At 34.1% G+C, this 23,127-nt stretch overlaps 2 protein-coding genes across 2 annotated transcripts; both read right to left on the bottom strand.

The window, feature by feature from the left end:
• Positions 1–1,263: 1,263 nt before the first annotated feature.
• LOC142612978 (uncharacterized) lies at positions 1,264–5,159 on the bottom strand. Its single transcript, XM_075785158.1, has 2 exons — positions 4,449–5,159; positions 1,264–1,281 (listed from the first exon to the last, which is right to left on the bottom strand). Exon 1 carries the CDS (start codon positions 5,117–5,119, stop codon positions 4,472–4,474), a length of 648 nt encoding a protein of 215 aa, XP_075641273.1. The 5' UTR covers positions 5,120–5,159; the 3' UTR covers positions 1,264–1,281; positions 4,449–4,471.
• Positions 5,160–19,854: 14,695 nt separating this feature from the next.
• On the bottom strand, positions 19,855–20,624 carry LOC142614133 (14 kDa proline-rich protein DC2.15-like). The gene has a single exon (XM_075786676.1). The coding sequence runs from the start codon at positions 20,529–20,531 to the stop codon at positions 20,118–20,120; it is 414 nt and encodes a 137-aa protein (XP_075642791.1). The 5' UTR covers positions 20,532–20,624; the 3' UTR covers positions 19,855–20,117.
• Between the last annotated feature and the right edge of the window lie 2,503 nt (positions 20,625–23,127).

Here is a 23,127-nt window from a genome sequence, read left to right as displayed (position 1 = left end):
TTGCTTCATTTATGGGCCATGAATTGTAAAAAAGTTAATGGCAAATGGGAAACCACTAGAACTGTTCTCCCCGTGACTGAGAATTAGGTGTGGAAAATGCAAACGTATCACATGGGAGAAGGAAGAAAAGGAATGTTTATTTCTCTTCATCATACTGTACAAAAGAAAGATTCCGTGCTCCATGATTTGATTTCGACTTTCCAACGATTCTTAAGTTCAAACTATTAATCATACCGATAATCTGGACAAGAGATTGGAAACTTTCTTGCCAGTGGTTTGGTAGTGGGACGTGAATGTTGGGTAGCGCCGGGAAAGATGTTGGTAATGCGATTTAGCTCACCAAATTTGATTAGTAATCTTATGCAAAAGATGCTATTTACCACTAAATTTAATTGGAAATAAGCCAAGAGTCAAGAGTTTTGTAAATTAATTAACTAGCATCTCTTTATGCTTAAGGGTCTAATGGAAAAGGGATTCAAGCTAAGGGAAAAGGGGTGATTCAATTTGATTCACCACGCTTTAGGATATGATAGAAGTAATCATTAATTTGATCTGCACAAAATCTTGTTATTTTTACTTCTGTTTTTTATTTATTTATTTTATTTTAACGTCTCATCTGATCATCTACTCAAAAAGCCATTTTTTCCGTATAAAAAGTCAGGATCTACAATCCTTAATTGTAGATTTCTAACTTTCCTCTTGAACATTCTTGATTATATAGATTAATTAATTAATTAGATGGTCCCCAATAACTACCACTTCACTCCCGTGACATTTTTTGTCAACAAGCCCATAAAATAACAGACAGAGCAAAAGATAAATGACTTTTCAAGCTACTCATTGTTATTTAATTCCATATATGGATGAATAGAAAAAAATAATTTGCATTCCTGCAACACTAAGCTGATATATCAATCCGCGGAATAATACAAGAAGCAAAAGCCATGTGAATATTTTGTTCATAAATGGTATATGAACTTCATGGGATTAATATGTTTCTTCTCCCCTCGACTGATCGTAGAAGATATGGTATAATCGCATAGATATATCTGCCAAGAAAAAATATTAATCACAATTAGCTGTTTAATTTAAACAGAACTTGATTTGCTGAGAGTATCATCTTTTTAGTAGAGAGTCAAAATGGTCTTCCTTTGTTCTTCGGTTAAAAAATAGAAAGAATTGAAATAAATAAATGCAATATGGAAAGTGACACTGTTCTATAATAAGCCATACCTTTTCATTTTTTTTATCTTTTATTATTAATAATGAATGAAGAGAGATCTGCCAGGAAAAGAGAAACCAAATAATTAGACCTACGTCCCAGCATATATGTTTTTGGGTAAAGCAACGTTAAATAGTCACAATGATAAACAATATAATCAACGACAAAAATTTACATGATTTTGATTCTAAAGCTCGGAAAAGGATCTCTCTGTGCCTTGAAATATAGAGAATTCATTTCATGAAAATTAGAAAATTATTTAGTATTTCATTAACTTAAAAGTATATATAATGTCACTTAATTTAAAATCCGGCCCTATAAAATATGATAATTATAGATTTTAAATAACATCACACTAAATTTTTTAGGTTTGTGAAATAATAAGTTTTTACAGTGAAATAAACTATCTCCATTTTAAGATCATAATCCTAAAAATATATGGTAAATCCAACAAATAAAGTTTCAAAATCATTTATAGAATTATTATAAGTTCATAATGGGCAGTTTTTGTAAAAGAAAAGAAGAGTTTAGACACTTCGCGCTGTGGAGTTGTAACACCTACTGCTTCATGACTTTTATCATTTTATGGACAGTATTTGTAACTTAGCGCGTACGGTCCCTGTGGCTATTACCGTTGGCTTAAAAGTCAAATTTTTTTACTATTTAACTTATTTTTATTACTATTTATGGATCTTATTGTACTTTTTGATACTATTTATGAATTCTATAATACTATTTCAGCTGTTTTTTAACTTTATTTATAGTATCTTCAATAAAAAAAAAATTCAGTTTTAACTAAATAAACTATTTACAAATGAACTTTTAGTTTGATTTAATACAGTCCCTATTTACCACAACAACAACAACCCAAAAAAAAAAAAAAAAATCCTAAACAACTTAAGCTTTGAAAATAATTGCTAATTTATCAAAAAATTAGCGTGAATAGTCTTTTGTTCAAATCCTTTCCTCATTTTACCTCTTATTTAAAAAGCTAAAAAATTTATGCATTTGACCCTTTTATTATGGGAAAATCTAAGCCGAATTTATAATTTATCACTGAGAATAGAAAAGAAAAAGAAATTGATAGAAAAGATATATTTCGTTGCCACTAAATTTTGTCTTTTTAAAAATAAAAAGTTTGTGACTTGTGCTTTTGTAGAATTGCGTATTTTGCTACTATGGTGAATTTTTCCAAATAAAAAAGATACTCAGTGTTGTCGAGTCATTCTACATTGGTAAGGTATGATATTGAGAAGGAATTTATCATTTACTCTGTGATACTAACTGCCGCATGCAATTTTGGTGTTGGTGTGTGAGTATATTCCCTTATTTCATCTCTCTTCCCCAATATATGTGTGTGTGTTTCTCAAATAAATAAATAAAAAAGATAGCCAAAGTTCAAATATTTGCTTCTCCTTTGTTATAACCATCAAATTTATAAAAAATAAATAAATATATAGATAAATTTTTCTTATAATATAAATAAGGAAACTTTGACCCTGGAAATCTAAAACCCACAAAATAAAGCAAATGCTATGGTGATTTTTTTTCTTCTTCTTTTTTTCGCGATGCATGATGATTGCCTTATTGATGGCATTATACTTGAAAACTTATCATTTTTTTGAACTTTAACGAGTATACACAAGTTTGTTAGCTTGCTATATAGGTATGTTTAAAAAATCACCATCATTTTATATTTAAATTTTTTTAAAACTATCTTATTCTTCGAAACATTCTTAACATTAAATCTCCTTAGCTTAGCTTTTTCATTTAATATTTTGAATCTCAACCAAACTTAACACAATAGTCTTAGCCCTAAAAAAAAAAAAATTAATCTAAAATTTCATATGTTACACATCCATAAATCAAACTTATTTACATAACTCATAAACAATTACAAGAAAAATCCATATTGGATCTGATGAAGTCCCCAACCCACAAACCCATGAATGATTCAAAGTTGATAGGTATAAGAGAAAGTTGTTCTTATTAAACATTCACTAATTGGATTCAACAAGCAGCTAGACTCATCATACAGGAGATGAAAAAGCTAAAACAATAAATTTTATTCTAGTCTTACTCGTTTTTTTTTGGTGAGTAAAAAATGAGCAGTTATATATATATATAAACAAAATAATAGTAAATGCACTAAAATAGATAGTTCTATACTTTGTAAACATAATTATAATAAATTTCTATTAATATTTATCATAGTTATCATATTCATATTTAGTTAAATTTAAAATAAATAAAAAAAATCTTATTTTACATTGTACTAGTAATATTGTACAATTTTTATAAATATGTACTGGTACACATTTTGTGTGTCTAAAATATAAATTTAGATTACTAAGAACTTGCATGTGCATTGTACAGTTCCCAACTAAAAAACTCAGCCTTTCTTTGGATGCAATCATTCGGACAACTGTGTTTTGGAGACCACTTCTTTTTTTCTTTTTCTTTTTCTTTTTTTGGGAGGAAATCTCCTATTTTTCTTTTTGAGGGGCCAACTCTTATTTCTAGGATCTAATACTTAAAAGAGCTAGGTTGTAAAAATATCAACATTATAAAATGTTTTCAGGGCCAAAGGAGGCTCCGAACTTAATCAAAATTATAAACTTTCGCCATGCACTAAACTCAGAGATATACCCTTCTTAACCATTTTGTAAACCCGTTTAATATCATATTAACTAGCTATGGTATGAGAGAGAGAGAGAGAGAGAGAGAGAGAGAGAGAGAGAGAGAGAAATTAACAGTCATCAGCAAGTAGAAGTAAAAATAAACTCACACATGAAATTTTTTATGACTAGGATTTTATAAAGCTTAGAAAAAGATAAACCCTAAGTATACAGGAAGTATACAGAGTTCTATCCAGCAAAAAGAAGAAAAGCAAATAATGAACATCAACTCCCAAAATTTAGAACATCCGAGATTTCTAAGACGGCATGCAGTTCGATCCCTTGATGGCTCTACAACTATGCTCTTTTCAAATGCACTTAATGGAGCCATCCTCCAAAGCAACACAGGTTACACCTTTCCTTCCTATCCCATGTCAACACCACAATAATCAATTATTGAATGAGGCATTAACTCTAGAAACTAAGAAGATTACCGACACTAGTAGCTAGTTCAAGTCACACAATATACCACACCAAAAAAAAAAAAAAAAAAATTCGTTGTTAAAAACAAACAGCTAGCCTTAGTTAACCTCATAGTAATCTCGTACCCAGTTTGAAAATGAAAATGCACTTAGAGAGGAGGACACACAAAACCAGGGGGAGGAGTCAGCCCACAAGTAATTAGAACTTGAAGAGCAAGAGGAATAAAAATGTTGAGGTTGAGAAGCTTAAGCCTTATCGTAGTGCAAAGACAAATAGCCGCCTCAAGCTCTAGCAGACCTTTAAGTACCGGACAGCAAACATTCTCAACTGGGTCACCTAATCCAATATGCACCAAACCACCGAGCACATCTACACAAAGCCCTAGTTTAAGTGCATTGATGGGACAAGTTGGTTGTGTAGAAGGTGGAGGGTTGAAACCAGGAACACCACCTACACCGCCGCCTCCGCCGCCACCACCACCTCCAACTCCTCCTCCACCACCACCTCCACCGCCGCCACCTCCTCCAAAAGGAGGATTACCAGTGTAAGGTGGGTAGGGAGTAGAAGGTGGTGTAACTATTGGGGGTAAAACAACTACAGGAGGGTATTTCGGGTGTCCCGATCCATGTTGTGGTGGGTGTTTTGTAGTTGGTGGTTTTGGGTGAGGGTTTTTTGGATGATGGGAAGGTGGTTGTGGCTGTGAACATGATGGAGTACAAGCTTGTATTGGTGGCAACACGTTCAACATGAAAATCATGATGATGAAGAACATGGCTGTAACTTTTGGACTCATCATGGCTTTGGGGCTCTACAAGCTTACTACTAGTTCTAATTCCTATTGAGTTTGAACCTAGGATTATATAGCTGAATTTTATGAGCAACCCGTGACTATTTCTTCTGACATGGCTGGAAGCAAAAATGAAAAATGAGGGCCCTATGAATTTAGAAAACTAAATTGCAAAAAAACATGGAAAATTTTAGAGGATTCCCAATAGTTCCATAGAGAAATTAAATCGGAGAGTTTGTAGTGTTGTTTCTTTTTTGAAGGAGTTTGTAGTGTTGTTGGTACTTTGCGAATATCGAAACCAAGTCCGTGACTGCCTGATCAGTACAACTGTGACCATGTTCGATTGCAGAACCCGTTCAGTTTCACAGATTTCCATGGCTCCTAGTGTCTTTTTTTTTTCCGTAATTTACTATCTCTATCTTTCTTTCTTTCTTTTTTTTCTTTTTTTTGGGTAAATTATCTTTCTTTCTTAGAGTCTTGTTTTTGTGGGTTTCTTTAATTATCCTCACTCTCTGTGGGCTGTCTTTTGATAATAATTTTGCATGGTTTTGAACTACACTTTGAAGTTACAGCAAGGCATGACCCATGAGGTTTAGGTTTAGCAGATATAGCTTAGGGTTTGCAGTGAAGACTTGCATTATTTTTGAGTTTATTTCACGATGTGAACGCGTGAACGTCCGTATTTTTTCTTCTTCTTCTTTAACCCAATTATTACAATTATGTACTTTGTATACCTTTTCTGTTGCTTAGGGAGAGGGGAAAAAGAACGGAAGGCTTCAAACTAAATCTTCTCCCTAAAATATTTATGAACTAGATCATTTTTTTTTAATGAATAAGAGTGCATTGGATTTATTCAGGCACCACATGTATGCATGTTATCTATGCTAAACTTTCTTAGTCTCTGGCACGTAATTTTTAATCATAAATTTTGTTATAATTTATCTTTATAAAATCTTTACAAAAATAAATAATTTTTAAGAACATGACAAATTTTAATTTTATTATATAAATTTTCTAAATTGTAAATAAAAATAAACATATATTTATAACTAGCTCCCCCCCCGCCCCCAAAACCCAATTTTTTTTCTCTCCATCATTACGTTTTAGATTTTCTTAACGTATAACTCTCTCCTTGCCCTAGAAGAAAACAACTGCAAATTTTTTAATTTCTAATAAATGATTATTGTTCTTATTTTAATAAACAGAAATGTGTTTATTGATACTTATAATATACATATTAGTCACGTAAAAAAACGACTAAGTATTCGTTTTGTAATTTATTTGGATTTTTATGATTATTGTTAATTGATAGTAGACTAAAATATACTTTAAAAAGTGAGGTTTTACATAGATAAAATAAGTTAAATATTAAGTAAAAAAAAAAAGCTTTCAAAAAATTCGTGGCAAATGGATCTTAAGCAAACTTTTATTTTATAGAAGCAATTTTTTTATTATCCTTATTTGAAATAGCAGATGCACTTACATACAGGTCCCCTTAATGTGCCACGTGTTGCTTATCTAGCTTTCGGTGTTTAATTGTGTACCAGTAGCGAGGCTGACACTTGACTTGGAGTCGAAATTAGGAAACATCCAAATAGCTTTCTTATACTTTTTCTTTTATTTTCTTCTTATTTCCTGTTTTTTTTTTTTCAGCATGAGCTGTAATAATGTGTCACATAGTTTTGATGACACCTTGTGGGTCAATTTTTTGTACTGAATTAGCACCTTTCTTACTCTTGTGTTCTTCTTTTATTACTTTCAATTTTCTTAAATTTTAGATGTATCTAGAGTGTCCACAGGTTAAGTCGGATCAGGTTTTGGTTGAACCCGCTACTTGATTCAATAGCTTCGGTTTTTGAAACGTTAGACTGTCACCGCCACGCACTGTTTTCTTTGAAATCAACCATCGCTCGTCTGTAAATGCTTCAGTCAAGCCTTAAGGATTTTAAGAATTTTATTATTGAGACAAGTGTATTTAGTTTCTTGTGGTGACCGGCTATGTATGTTGATATATATCAAAGCTTGGTTCCTTATCCTAGTCTGATGGTTGATGAACGTGACCGTAGCAATTCCGTTAACGAAGATCTCAAAGGAGAACTTCTTACAAGAAACGATTTCCTTTAGTTTCAACGTTACACCCAGTAAGCCATACGTGATGTAAATTGAAGTTAATGTGTACGATACGAAAACAAGAACTCACCAATCTCCTCAGGGCCAGCCCAAATGTTTCGGAGGCTTAAGATGAAATCTTCAAATGGGGCATTTATATTATTAATTAAATAGTATTTAAATAGCATTTTATATAATATTTTTTAAAGAAAAATCCTTTTTTTTTTTTTTTTTTGAGAAACCATTCTTTTTACTTTTTAATATGATTTTTTTTTTGAAAAAATGTCAAAGTTATAACAAATTTTATTACAAATTGATATTGTAATGGATATGATCAGTGACATGAGGCATACAAAAATACTAGAGATACTATAAAATTTACAACATGGGAATTACAAAGATACATTACCAATCACAAAAATTCATTCAAAAATATATTCAATAATTTGTTGAAGTTCACCTATTATATTCATTGTCATATCAAATTATAAAAGTTATGTAGACCACTGTGCGCCCTTGAAAGTTGGCGCCATGGTCATTCCACAAGTATAAGTGCTTGTGAGGTGTGAGAGGCAATGGTCAAGGTTCAAGCTTCTAAGAGAGAATTTTACATACATATATACTTAAATAGGCTAGAACAGAATTTTTATCTTGTATAAATATAAATAAATAAATAAAAGCTATGTAAAAAAGTTTATAATATTTTTAACATTTTCCTACTTAAATTACTTGTAATTAGTAACATGTTTATTTGTAAGACCTATTTGTTTAAATTTGTCTTATTTTAATTCTTTGAGCCTTTTTAATAGTGAAAAAAATGTAAACTAAAATTATTTTAATATCTCCCAAAAATATTTATATAGAAAAAACAAAAACAAAAAAACAATTTTTACCCCCCATATTTGGGGCCTTTCTCTAGTAGGGGGCCCTAGGCAATGGCCTAATTGGCCTAGGCCTAAGGCCGGCCATGAATCTTCTTTGCTAGGAAGACAACATCAGAGGCAAATTAGAATCGTGGCAACAATGGTGGCAAAGAATTGTGGCAACAATGGTAAACCTATTTATAGATGCATTCCTAAACACCAAAGAAAAAATATGGCCTGAAGAAGCCAAAAAAGTTATGGTATTCGAGGTATTTGTTTTCGTAGAATGGAAGAGATTACGGATCCCAAATATGAGCTAAAGGACGTGTTTTTCCAAAGAGAGAATTTGTTTTGAGAATACTAAATATATTTAACACACACACGGAGAGAGATTAGAAGGTTTTTAAATAAACTTACAGTAGTGTATATCCAAAATAGTCTAACTCTTGGATACACAGCATATGTTTTAAACCTCTTTAACTCACACTTATTTTCTAATATGAGATTAACTTACTGTTTTTCCTTTTGAGAATACTAAATATTTTTAACACATACGGGGAGAGGGGAGAAGGTTTTTAAAGAAACCAAAAAGAGAAATTTGATGTAGGATAGAATATATTGTTTAATATTCTTTTTAATATTTTTGTAATTTTCGAAATTTCCTAGAATATAATTTTATTTTCCTTGTTTTAGAGGGTTTTTAGGATTATTTTAGTCAAACGTGATTCCTTATATGGCAGGGTATTCATTAGAAATTTAGAACCTGTTAAGATATTTTTTCATGATTTTTCCCTTCTTTTTAAGTCTAATTTCATGCCTACCTCGAATTTGGGTTCCTTTAAAATTTCCTAGACGTTCTAGAGTTACTCTAATGTTTTTGTATATAAATTAGTGGTTGTAGCCCAAAGGCATTCGAGCTTTAATTGACAAATTTTTTGGAGTTTTCCTTGTAAACGTAAAAGTCTCTTCTTCAAACAAAGTATTTTGTTTCTTGTAGAATTAAAAAAATGTAACTTGTGCAGTATAGTCTATATGGTTTTCACATGTTGATCATTGTTTTTGGTGGGACTGTCCTAGTCATAGAGCTCCACAATAGTTCGTGTACGAAGGGGAAAGTATAAAAAGGAAGTACGTTTAAAAACTTATGTGACAGTGAATTAATATAATTGGTAAATTTCAAAAACCTAATAAATAAATGTATGAGTTAATTAATTTTGTATGCTTTGTAATACATTAGTTTATAAGGATTATGTTAGTAAAATTTGTTGTATATATATATCTCTAACATCACTCAAAATAAAATAAAACAAGAGGCACTTGTTTTTTAGCATTTGTCCAATACATTAAAAAATTTCCATTTTGATGTTATGCGATGCCAACCTCTCCCAACTACAAAAGAAAATTGAATCGTCCAAATCCAACTATACAAGATCACATTTCTATTACAAATTGAGGGGGGCTTGAAAATTACAAAAGCAGCAAAGCTACAAATTTCACATAATGATAGCATCTTTCCGTCCTATATATCAAAGGACAATTGCTTCGCATTTCAAGAACTCATATACGAAAGTCCAGCGATAGTTTTTCTACACCGACACTGAAAGCCCCATGGCTTCATGAATGGCAACCTGACACCCTGTTTGGCATATGAGAATTCTGTGCATGAACCTACAAACAAACCATGCATTGGCTAGGGTAATTTTTTAATTAAGTCAGTACTTCATCCGTAAAGGACAGTTCAACCCCTCTAGAGTCTAGACCTCCCATTCCATGCACTCCAGCTCACACAAGCATAAGGGTCAAATTTGGATTTTTGACCGACTTATAATGGACTGTCATGTCGCAACCATCCTATCCTTGTAGCAATCAAACCGGGACAAAGATTTTTTGTAATGACGTTTAGCTAGTGATGAGGACAACTCTTCACTTCAACTCAACCTAGCTAATTCAACTTCTTAATTAGACATTAACATTAATGACTAAAACTAGACATGGACCACTATTTTGATCATCAACAAACTTAATGGTGGACTGTCAAAGACTCATTACGTTAATGTTATAATTATATCTGTCATAATCTGTGGCGGAGCCACCAAGAGGCAGTTAAGGTTTTTTTTTTTTCTCTGAGGGGGAAGGGACATATACACATTGAGAGTTTCTAGTATTTGCAATTCACGTTTCTTCTATAATCGTCAACAACCTACAATCTTATTTCAATTCCTAATTTGATTCGCAACAAACAAACAAAAAACAAATTATAGCTGTGAGTGAATTTTACTTCAACTCCTAACTTGATTCTCAACAAACAAACAAACAAAAATTATAGCTGTGAGTGAATTTTTTTTTTTAGGTACAGTGTTGATAAATCCATGACAATGTTAGTTTGTTTGACTTGTAATGTAGATATTCAATTGCAAGACCAAATCCAAGATTCAGCTCAAGTTAATTAAGGTAGTCTCAGATTTCTCTACAATCTCTCAATCGACTCGAGCTAGATCAATCGATCAACTCTCGACCAAGTCTCAATCGTTTGAGAATTGAGAATTCTAAAAAAATCCATTAAGTCAGCTGTTTAAGTAGGATTTAGTACCTAGATGCAAAACTATATAAGGGTACATAAGTGTCAACTAAAAAGAGATTTTTGGAGACATCAAAAGAAACCTTAAACTTTTGAATTCACCATCATGAGATTATCAAGTGAATTTAAAAATTGGTTGTTCACGTGAGTGATCAAGGCTAAAGCAACAACAACTTTAGTGTGTTACATGCTTATAGCAGAGAAGAATTTTTCAAGGTGGTTCTTGAAATCACAAATAAGATTCGTGTCGAGAATTTCAAATTAGAAGAGTCCAAGTGGATTAGAGTAGAATGTGTTCACATCTATAAGCTCTACTATAATTAGCAATTATTGGAAATAAGGGTTTGTTTATTTTAATTGTAAATCTTCAATTCTAATAATGGAATTTTCTTTAGGGCTGGTGGTAACCCTTGTGGACAACTAAATTTTGAGTTTGAAATAAAGTCAAACAAGTAAAATAGTTTCACAAATATAAATTTGTATTGATGAATATGTGGTACAATTCTCTGTGATTACAAAAGAGTGATCTTCTAATTCTATCTCCTTGAAAGACTTGTTGATTGAAATTGTAATAATGTGATTTTGACTCAAACACCAAATATCCTTTAATTTAGCTGAAGGATGGATTAAAGACCCTTGAAACAGAATTACAATGAATCTCTAGCTATGAGCTTGATAGAAATTTTTTGTTCTTTGTGTTCTTCATATGTTTTTTTTGTTCTTCGTGTGTTATTCATCTTCGAAGGTTTAGTGGTGGAAGTTCTTCGGGGCTTTGGAGGCTTGAATCCGTTGAGCTTCACCAATTTGTGGTTTCTTGTAGTTTCTAGAGGTTTTTTGAGCTTGATTTTAGTAAAATTTGAAATCTAGGAAGATAATTTGGACAATTTCCCTTTGAATGTTCTTCGTATTCAAGGTTGAAGTTTTTGGAGACTTTAGGGCTTGATTCCAGCAGAGTTTCTATACTTTTGAACTTCTTTGATGCTACTTGTGCTCTAGATGTCTTGGTGCCTTATTCCAAGATTTCTCCCAAGATCTCTTGGTGCGTGTCCCAAGATGTGTTGGTGTGTTGAAATGCCTTAGGAAAGCTTCTATTTATAAGAGTTTGGGGGTGGGTGAGTGACACGTGGCGAAGTCTGATTGGTGACATATGTCACAGTCTGATTGAAGGAGTTTTAAGACTTTTTCTCCAAGACATGTGGTATCTTTTGATTGGCCAAAATGTTTTGATTTTCAAGGTGACACACGTTAGCACCCGACTGGCTACCTATGTCATCGCTTACACGCGTTGGGCTACTTATGTCATTGCTTACACGCACTGATGTGTGATTAGTTTTTGCATGCTTTTTATGTCTTTATTTCAATGACACTTAACAAATTTCTGTTGGTTTCTGAATAGTGATAGCAAAACCTAGTAGCAATACGTGGTGCTTTGTAATTGGTCATACTTTATGGACTTGGTAGTATGATGTGTCAGTTTGTGATAGGTTCGAAATTCTCCCTCTCCACAACCCTCAAAGTATTTTTTTCCTTCAGATTAGTCCATTGGTTTTTCACTTCATCAACAAATCACCGGTGTTAGTTACTCTAGATTAATGTGTGTTCACATCTATAAATTCTACTATAATTAGCAATTGAAAATTGCTAGGTTCTAAGACTTTAAGGACTAATGTATTAGAACTTTAATGTATATTGTGTTGCAAACCATGATCAAAACATAGAGTCTAGGTTTAGGCTTGCAAAGTATGTTTTATTTTAATGTTGGAATCGAGTGACTGCAAAACTTAATGGACTAAATCTACAAGTCTTGATCAATTGAAAATTAGACTTGATTGATCGAACCCCATGCGGATTGTTTTTTCTACAGAATTTTCAACTCAGCCCAAGCTCGTTTGATGTTTAGGGTTTTATGTTTTATGTCTCATATAAAAAGAAAAACCCTACCTACGTTTTAGAGGCTTTTTGATATACTGTGTGTTTGAATCTCTTATGAGATCTAAAGGTATTTACCTTCATATACACTTAGAGTTATCAAGATCGTGATTGATGTCAAGAGTTTGGTGATCGTTTCAGTTGCTACACAAAGAATATTCACAAAGATCAAGATTCACAAGTAGGAGAACTTGTGGTTACAGTGGATCAAAGAAAGAAGTAGCCCGTGGACTCGGAGCTGTCACGTGGTCGTGGTAGTAAGTTTTCTACTCGAGGTAACAATAGGATGTTAGTGGTTGTTGAGGGGAAAATTTTGATGTTCTCGAATAGAATATGGGGTAACAAAGCTGAAACTTGACAATGGGCTCTTGAAATAAAGTTAAAGGCTTTCAATGTCATGTAAGCCCGCCCAGGCAAGAGATAGAGGCTACACCCTAACAAGAAGACAACAATAAAGCCCAATAAACACATTTTAGAGGCTTTTTGATATACAGTATGTTTGAATCTCTTATGAGATCTAAAGGTGTTTACCTTCATACACACTTCGAGTTATCAAGATCGTGATTGATGTCAAGAACTTGGTGATCGTTTCAGTTGCTACACAAAGAATATTCACAAAGATCAAGATTCACAAGTATTACAGTGGATCAAAGAAAGAAGTAGTCTGTGGACTCGGAGCTGTCACGTGATCGTGGTAGTAATTTTTCTACTCGAGGTAACAATAGGATGTTAATGGTTGTTGAGGGGAAAATTTTGATGTTCCCGAATAGAATATGGGGTAGCAAAGCCGGAACTCGACGATGGGCTCTTGAAATAAAGTCAAAGGCTTTCAGTGTCGTGTAAGCCCGCCCAGGCAAGAGATAGAGGCTACACCCTGACAAAAAGACAACAATAAAGCCCAATAAACATGTTATTGTTGTTAGTTTGTTAAATTATTAGTCCTTTTACAATATCATAGTTCAAATCAGTCCTTCAGTGGTAGGGTAATTTATATTCAAATATTAAATAAATTTAATAAAGTATTAACTTCAAGAAATTATTGTGTATTTTGATCAATAGGGTCCACAGTACTCTCAGCCATCATTACATTAATATGAAGAAAAAATTCCAAAAAGTCTCAAATACATTTTAGCCTCCCATAGTAAAACAATAAGTAAATAGTAGTGGCTGCATGGTGATGAATAATGAGTTATTTGGCATGGTATAAAGGGAGAGAGAGATCCCAGCTCAGTGCAGCAAGTATTAAACTAGGATTTTTGTGAGTATGTGTGCATAAGGCTTCGTTTGGAAGTTCATAAGAGAATGGAATTGAATGAAATGATCATAAGGGAATGGAATGGAATGGAATGGATTTAAGTAAGGGGAAGGAATGAAAAAGAATGGAATGGAATTAAGTAACCTTGATTGGATGTTTTAAAATAAAGGAATAGAAATGAATGACAATGAATGGAATGTAAGTAATCTTGTTTGGGAGTAACATGGAGGGAATGGAATGTAATCATTTTATGACAATATTACTATTAGACCCCTATTTTAAAATAAAGAGTTGAATATATAGGCGTATTTTGGGAGTTTTAGTAAAAAAATTCTTTATATCTAATTTCATTTCCTCCTATTCCTCCCAATTTCGGGGGGAATGAAAATTTGAAGTTTTAAGAGAATAGAGAAGAATGAGTGTTCTCTCATACTCATTCCATTCTCTCTCACTTAAACTCCCAAACAAGGGAAGGAAAGAATATTCTAAAATTAGACTTTTCATTCATTTCCATTCCATTCCCTCCTCTTAAACGAGGCCTAAGGCATGAATGAGGTAATGTGGGCTGTTTTGAGAGAGTGGGATGGAGTTAATACTGAGGTTAAGGCTTTAATAAGTAGTGGGCTATTTGTGACTAATTAGGAGGCATTTATGGGCCATGATTATGCAAAAGAGGAAAGGAATGTCTGTGACTAGGTGAGTATGGATTAAGGGGAATGATTTGTGGGCTTGAGGAGAGCTGAATTACAAGCAAAATGGAAAACAAATCAGAAAGTTTCAAAGGGAGTAGCTGTGTGTTTGTGGGCTGAGGTGCTTATTCTTTTATAATGGAGTTTAAAGAAGCATTAATTAACAAGAATCCAAAAAACGTAGGTCTTATTCAGGGGAGCAGGACAGCTGAATTAATAACCTGGATTTGGCCTAAAAATGGGAGATTTGCTTTTGGGGCGTTTTGCTTCTTTGGGCAATGTCACACATGGGTAGTATTTGGGATAATCTTGCATTAAATGCTAAGCTTGCTGAGATTGTAGTCAGCCAATGGGATTAAGGCAAGTATTAAGGAAGAATCTTAGTGTTGCAACTGAGATTTGGACCCTAGGAAGTAGGATTCAACACCCCAAGCCAAGTGTCAAAGTTTAAGTTCACTTTAGAGGGTTCCGCTGGAGATCCCTTTATGCCATCTAAACCACATGTTCCCAAATTTTCCCTTTTAGGATTCATGGGCTTGGTTCATGAACCAATCACATACATTTTTAGTAATAAAATAAGCTATTTGGTTGAGGATTTCATAAGCTTGGAGGTCTTGGTTATGGTTTCCTTGAGTTGTGACCAAAATTTGGGGAAGAAGGGTATTTATTGCCCATTAGCCCTTAGGTGTCAGCCTCTAGTACTGTTCACATTAGTGTTGGCAGTGGGACAAGTGGCCAGCTCCTAATTTGGTTTGGGAGCTTGGTTGCTTCTTAAGGTGACTTCCAGCAGAAGGCGGAACTGAATGGAGTTCTCCAATGGGGCTAGTTTGCACACATGGGCTGTTTTGGCTGAGATTTCATGTTGGGCTTGGCCATGAGGGCTGAGTATTTTGGTGGACCTCTAACTTGGTGGTTCTCTCCACTTGGGCCTATTCTTTGACTTTATCATTGTGAGCTCTACAAAATGAACAATGCTACCATATATTGCCATGGATTTTTATTCCACATGGGCTTTAATTGTTAGTAAAAATAAAAAGAATCCATGAGCTTTAATAAATGTTTATGATAGATTTTGGGTATTAATTTCCATGGGCTTTAAATAACAACTTGTATAGTTTTTCATAAGTTTTGCTATGGATTACTTTGTAAATGATCTTTGGAGCTTTTTAAATAATGACCTCCAATATTTTCTTGAGAATAATATTTACCATGGGTTTTAAATAGAGGCAATATCCACTATAATGGAATAATTTGATATTCTCTTGAGTTTTTCTATAGATAATCATAATGGGCATGTAGGATGAATAATTACCATGAGTTTTGGAAATAAATATTATGAATGTTGTGATGTAAGATAGATAGTGAACATGAGTTTATAATATGATATGAAATAAATCAATGTTTTGGGTCTAAAATAAATAATCATAACTTTCCATGGGCTTTTATAAGATGATTGCTATGGGTTTTGAGAATAGATAATTCATAAATTCCATGAGCTTTGTTAGGACATATGTGATTGGATGTTAGGAATAGGGGTGTCCAGACCCGACCGTGACTCGCCAAACTGACCAACCCGCCCGATCTCCACCCGAGTTCAGCCCGAACCGACGCTCCCATCGGTCAGTTATGGGTTTCCACGCTCAAGGCCCGACGTCGGCGGGTCGAGTGGCGGGTTTTCTTCTCCAAAACCCGAGCCACCCGACCCGACAAAGGTAATAAATAAATCCGGTGAAATCACGCTCAAATCCGAGGAGATCCAGTGAGTTCTCAACCATATTTGGTGAGATTTATCCAGATCTAGCCATTCCCAGCAGATTTCAGCGATTTTGGTGCAGATTTCGGCGATTTTGATGCAGATCTAGTGAGTTTTTACATTTTTCGGCGATGATTTACAGATTCTGGCGATGATTTCCAGATTTCGGCAATGATTTGCAGATCCCGGCAATAATTTTTCAGCTTCGACGATGATTTTTCAGCTCCGGCGACTACCCGATCTCCACCCGAACAAACCTGACCTCTACTCGAACCCAAGATCGACCCCACCGATTGACGGCTGCAATCGGTTTCGAGTCACTCTTTTGTCCATCCGACTCCGACAAGTTGGGTTCGAGCTGGGTCGAAAAATGACCCGGCCCAACTCGTGGACACCCCTAGTTAGGAACATATGTCAACATTTTATGTAATTGGCTAATCATTTGACAAAACGCACTTTACTTGTAATTGGGTAGATCTAGGATGTGTCTAATATTTTAAGGAACAAGAGTTCAAGTTCAAGTCCAAGTATTGAAGCCATGCAAGTCTGTCCAAGATTCAAGTGTGAAAAGTTCTATTCATTAAAGCTCGACAGCTAGCATCTATCGAGATTCAAAGAGCTGTTCTAGCCCGTGGCTCGACAGCTAGGGTATCTGTTGAGGTTTATGAAACTCAGTTTTTTTGGACTGTTTTTCATCCAATCCGTGATTATGTGTTTGGGATTTTTTTTTCTCACAACCCTAAACATATATAAGGATTATTTTACGGGCCGTATCTAGTTACACAACTGAGAGCACAATTGCCAAGAGCATAATTCCACAAGTGTGACCGGAAACCTAGTTTGCCATAGTTCTTGAAGAAGCTGCTGTGTTTGTACACCATAAGGTTTTGTGACCAAGCAACTTCACGATCTTTATCTATTGAAGAGCAGAAGAACTTTCCAGTCAACATCCTTCTCAAGTTGGTGATTAAAGTCGCATACTGGGATCCGCGCAATACAAGGAGAGATTGTCACTACAGAACAAGTCCAATTGGGTATTGTGGTAAGGGTTCAACTGTAGGTTGATATAAAGTACTGAGATTTCTTTACTTGTAACTACTTGTTTTGATAATAGTGGATTCTCGGGAGTGGTGATCTTAAAATCACCCGATGGAGTTTTTGCCGTGTAGGTTTTCCTCACTCATAAACAAATCACTGTGTCAATTTAATTTTCGTTGCATTTAGTTATTTGGTTATTTGTTTGTGCTACCACGCTCATTGCATGTAATTGAACCTAATTAATTCACTTAACTAATTAATTGGTTAATTCATCACAAGGGGTTAATACATTTTTGGCCTATCAAGCTTGTAATATTATAGTAATAGGTTTAATAATTTAAAGTATTGTTCATTATTGGACTTTTAAGTGAAATAATAATGATATAGTATTTTGCCAAGTATTAATAACCTAGGGCTTTTGATAAAATAGTGCCAAGTAGTTAGTTTGAGCTTTTAATAGTGCCAACGTAAGTTAGGCTTTTGATATTGCCAATGAGAATTGAGCTTTGATATTGCCAATGACATTTGGGTTTTAAATATCGCCAGCGAGAACTAGGCTTTGATGTTGCCAATAAGAATTGGACTTTGATGTTGCCAATGAAAATTTGGTTTGATGTTGCCAATGAAAATTGGGTTTTAATATTGTTAATGTGAATTGGGTTTTGGATAAATAAATTGCCATGGGTTTAAATCATGGGCTTTGATTATGGATTTGAATTCCATTGATAAAATTGTTTTTCCATAGACTTGAATCATGGGTTTTTCAAACATTGTTAACTATAAGTATTCTTGGGCTTTAAATAGGATAGGATGTGTGTATTGGGTTCATAGAGCCGATTCTGTGTTTAGCTAAATAATGATAATAAAATTGGATAAAATATGAGTTTTTGGGATTTTGTAATAATTTAGATCATGACCCAATTTAGATAATGAGATATGAAACATTTGTGATTAACATAATAATGGAGCAAAAAATATTTGGGAAAACACAATGACTTATTAGTGGTATTTGAAAATAAATAAGAGGTACTCAAATAAAATTAGGTGAACAAAAAAAAAAAAAAACCCTAACAGTGGTCTAAGTCTTATTGTATAAACTTAATTCTTTTATAGTAGATCTGTTTTACCTTGAGGATAGTTAGGTTAAATCATCTCCATGTTTTTTATCGGTTTAGTTTTCCTAGGTCATCAGATCTTTGTGTTCTTTATATTTTTCCGCATTATATTTTTGTTACACATGTTGGTGGAACCTAGTATTAATTAACAAATCTGTTAATCAACTTGGCTTAATATTAGGATAAACATATTGTGATAAGGGGTCTAAAACTCTACAGAAATAAGGGTTTGTTTATTTTAATTGTAAAATTTCAATTCTAATAAGAAATTTTCTTTAGGGTTGTTGGTAACCCTCGAAGTATTTTTTTTTTTCTTTAGATTAGTCCATTGCTTCACTGCATCAACAAATCACTGGTGTTATTTATTCTACTATGCATTACTTCATTTTTGTGATTTGGTTACTGTGGCTAGTTTACTGGAATTCCATTGAACATCATAATTGGCTATCATAATTGGTTAACTTAATATAGTTGGTTGAATTCTACTAAAATCAATCATTATTGGGGTCTAAACAATCCTATCAATAAAGTACTTTTTCATTGATAGCTGTTGGGAAGCGGCTAGCTAGCTGAAACAAATGTTAATGATGAAAAAATATGCAAATGTATAAATGCTTCTCTCTTCCATCTCGTGGGTACAACAAATTTTCTTCCTCTTTTCTTGATTGGAACACAGGAGTTAGGGATGTTCATGGTGCGGTGCAGTTTTGGGCCATTTTTAGTATCGTACTTTGCGGTGCGGTTTAGTTAAAACCATAATTGCACCACACCTTATTTTTGCGGTCACATGTGTAGTGCGGTGCGGTTTAAAGTTTAGCTAAAACCATAACCGCACCACACCTCATTTTTGTGGTCACATATGCGGTGTGGTGTATAAGATGCGGTTTGAATGATTTAAAGTTGATATATTTTTCGAATTTCGGGCTTTTTCTACCCAGTCCAAAACTAATTTTTCCCTTTGTTTTGGTCTAAGTTTTAAACTATTGAGCTAGTTTTTCTTTATTTTAGGTTGGCTTTCCTAGTCAACACTTGCTAGGATTATCAAACTTTTTTTTTTTAAACTAGGGTTATTAAACTATTAATAATATATTTAATATTAAAAATATTAATATATAGAGATGGTGCGGTGTGGTGCAGTTTGTGCAATTTTCTTATTATAAAACCGCAAACCACACTGCACCATGCGGTGCGGTGCGATGCGATGCGGTGGCACTATTACTTGCGGTGCAGTGCAATTATGCTATTTTATGTGCGGTTTTGGTGCGGTTTATGCGGTTCGGTGAACACCCCTCGGTGACCATTATTTGATCTAGCTTTCCGTAGTACCAAAATTAAAGCAAATGCTAATCTCCTCCAAAGAATAAATTACTTTCTAATTAATCAGAAGTAATCATAAGCTATATAAAGAGAGCAAGTAGGTAACATAATGAAATAAATTCATTTCTCTTTGAAACGATATCTGAGGTTATTTTACAGCTTTATTACCCCAATTTCTACTAAAGCAGAAAAAGGTGAGGGACCTTCCATCCATCAAAACAACGAAAACACCAAAAAGAAATTATTGATAAACGTTTATAGCATGCGCCAATAAACAAGCAAATGTCCAAACACACACCAGGGGAAAAGGGAAATAGGAAAACAGCTATAGGATAGAACGATGGTAATAACTAGTGTAAATTTATGCGCACTGGAAGCCAGAGGGGACCTTCTTTCCACAGTAGTTTAGCAGCAAGCTCAATGACAACGGAACGTTTAGGTTGATCCCCAAGACATTAGCTTTGATGGCGGTGCAAAGGCAAACAGCGGCTTCAAGATCAACAAGACCCCCAATGAGGCTGCAGCAAGGGGTCTTAGGAGGAGTACCAACAACAAGGTGTATCAAGTCATTCAACAAGTTAGCACACACACCCAACTTAAGGGCGTCCTTGGGACAAGTGGGCTTAGTTGATGGTGGGTTCTTGGGGTGGGGTTGTTGTTTATGACCCTTTGATGGGGGTGATGTGCAAGGGCAATTAGTAGAGCTGACCATGGTGAAAAAAAGGAGGTTGAGGGAGAGGAGGAGGGCAGTGGAAGCCAGAGCCTTAGAAGCCATATTTCACAAAGACACCAAAAGTTTTTGATGGGTTGTGTAATAGGGGAAGGTGTATAGAGGAAATGTGAATGATGAAATTGATGAAGTGAGCTAAGGGTTTTATAGGGGAAGCTCGTGGCTTTATTTCCTTTTTCTTTTTCTTTATCTTGGCCTAAAGAAATTAGAATGAAAACCACATGTGGGCACATTGGAATGTAATACCTAGCGGCCAGCGCAACCTGGCAGTGCAGCATGAAGGATAAACTTTTGCTGCGTCGGCTCCTGGTGTTTTCTGCAATTGGTAGTTGTCAATTCACTCTCTAACAAAGAAAATAATGTCAATGGGTGAAAAAAAACATTTTGTACTTTAACTATATGATGAAGATCAGATTTGAAATTTGATAGCTAATAGTTTCCTGTTTTCTTGATCTTTGGCATTTAGTACTTTGTTCTCTTATGATGAATATGAAAAACAAAATAATTGACTGAACCATATCAACTTAGATTCTGTACACATGATGATGTAGAACAGACCGCTATGACCTTTCTGGACTCTCACACACAACTAAAATCATTGTGCAAGGCAAACAAGCACTAGTAGAAATTGTGGGTCTTAGAGTCAGAATCGCATGAAATTTAGCAGGCTGATGCGAAACGGCCTTCTGAGTAATAGTCATTGTTTTGCCATGAGATACCCCCTGAAAATGACAAATTCTTTCATTTAAGCCCCGAAAACTACAATTTTGCCGTTTATAGTAATTTTTGTTTCTTTAATAACTTTTTTTCTCAAAAGTCAGAATAAGGTTTTGCTTATTTTGGGACGACCCTTAAGGTCAGTAGTTTATGATTTTGTATTTAACTCAATTTTCCCATTTTTGGTAAATTTCAGTATTTTGTCACCTAATTGCGTAAATAGTGCAAATTCGGGTTTCAAATGTTTTTCTCAGTATTTATATGTTTTGTAGCCGTTAGAGGCAAATTAGATTATTATCAATAAATACAGACTTTTGTCAAATTCTTTCTCTGGTAGATTCCAGTTTATCTCCTTGTGAATTGAGGGAAAAGCCCTCGCGCATTCGAGATTTACTACTAGAAGTTAATAATTTAGTTTCTGTTCCATCAAGAGAGTATCATGTGTGCTCTCATCAGGCTTTCGCGACATCACATGATTCAATAGTATTCTTTTTCAGGGGAAACTCTAACACTAGAGAAGCCATCAATTAGTCTCATTCGTAAGGGAAGTAACAACTTAGCTAGACATATACATTGTTAGGTCCTTAGTTTAGTGTAACGATGTCAAATTGTAACTCAAAATATAAGTCTTGTGGGGTTTTTTTTTGCCATTTAACATAAAATTACTAACAATATCGTTAGTTAACAGGTATTAAAAACTATTTTGCAAAGTAGCATCTCGAGTATGTGGGTCTCGAGTTGCTTGAAGGAACTCGAGTCTTAGTTCCTCTGCTTTCTTCTTCCTTATTTCATTTCTTTCTTCTTTATCCAGCTTTCTTCTTCCTTCTTTCTTCTTTCTCCAGATCTCTTCTTCTCCTATCTCAAACATCTAAACCCATTTCTCAAATACCTAAACCCAAAAATTAGAAAATACTCATTTTTCCAAGCCCAAATCAAAATACAACACCACGGTACTGAAGCAGTGGACCTTTTTTGAGGGTTTCGATCTCGACATCGGAGCGATGGTGAGCAGCGATGATGGCTGTGGTGTTGGGGTTTTCCACCGGCTGAGTTTTTGGCTAACATTGGGTTTGTTTTTGGCTGACTCTTTTCTTTCTCTCTTACCTTAGATGGTTGTGGTGTTGGGGCTTTCCGCCAGCTAAGTTTTTGGTATAGAACTCGAGCCTTAAAGGCTCGATTTTGATAAGAAATCTCAAGTCTAAAAGACTAGAGGTGCTAGTTTACAAATATGTTTCATAAGCATGCTAACTAACAAATTTTTTTCTAAAATCATGTTAAAAATAAATAAATAAATAAATAAAGCTCAAGTCTTGTGTGTTGAAGATGTGCATTTTAAGATCAAGATTGAACACAAAAGAATAGCTGAAGATAAATGATTTTTTTGTCCTGGCAATAGCTACCTTGATCAATCGAGATAAGCTAGCGATAGCCACCTCAATTAAGTCTCGATTGATTGAGATGCGTCAAACATTATTTTTATTAGGCCTACAAGTCAACTTCTAATTGGGAATTCAAGCCCTATTTCTTAGAGTATATAGGGGTTGATTAAAGTTGACCTAAACTGAGTGAAGAGAGACTTGTTTCTGTACACTAGGGTTTCTATACCAAAGTTCTCTCAATTCACCATTAAACCAAAGATACTAAAAATATTAATATCAGTTCTTGAAAAATTGATAGAGTAGCTAAAGTCACGATACAATCACAGCGCAATTGATGTGCAAACCTCAAGATAGTCCTTAAAGTCACAAATAGGGAGTTCATGTAGTGGAATTCAAAGTAAAAGAATCCAATCGAGTTAGAGTTGCGTGTGATCATGTGAGTAAATCAATATTAGAGATAGCATTACAAATTAGGGTCAATTGATTTTTATTGTAAGAAATTCAATTCTACTTAGTGAATTTTTCCTTGGGGTTGGTAGATAAAG

Source organism: Castanea sativa, chromosome 10 (assembly GCF_040712315.1).
Source record: "Castanea sativa cultivar Marrone di Chiusa Pesio chromosome 10, ASM4071231v1".
In the NCBI taxonomy this organism is placed as follows: Eukaryota; Viridiplantae; Streptophyta; class Magnoliopsida; order Fagales; family Fagaceae; genus Castanea; species Castanea sativa.
The sequence above is the reverse complement of the archived record's forward strand: the minus strand, read 5'-3'. Positions and strand labels throughout refer to the sequence as shown.

Coding starts and splice junctions, on each gene's coding strand:
- LOC142612978 (XM_075785158.1), bottom strand. CDS start 5,119: ATGATGAGTCCAAAAGTTACAGCCATGTTCTTCATCATCATGATTTTC.
- LOC142614133 (XM_075786676.1), bottom strand. CDS start 20,531: ATGGCTTCTAAGGCTCTGGCTTCCACTGCCCTCCTCCTCTCCCTCAAC.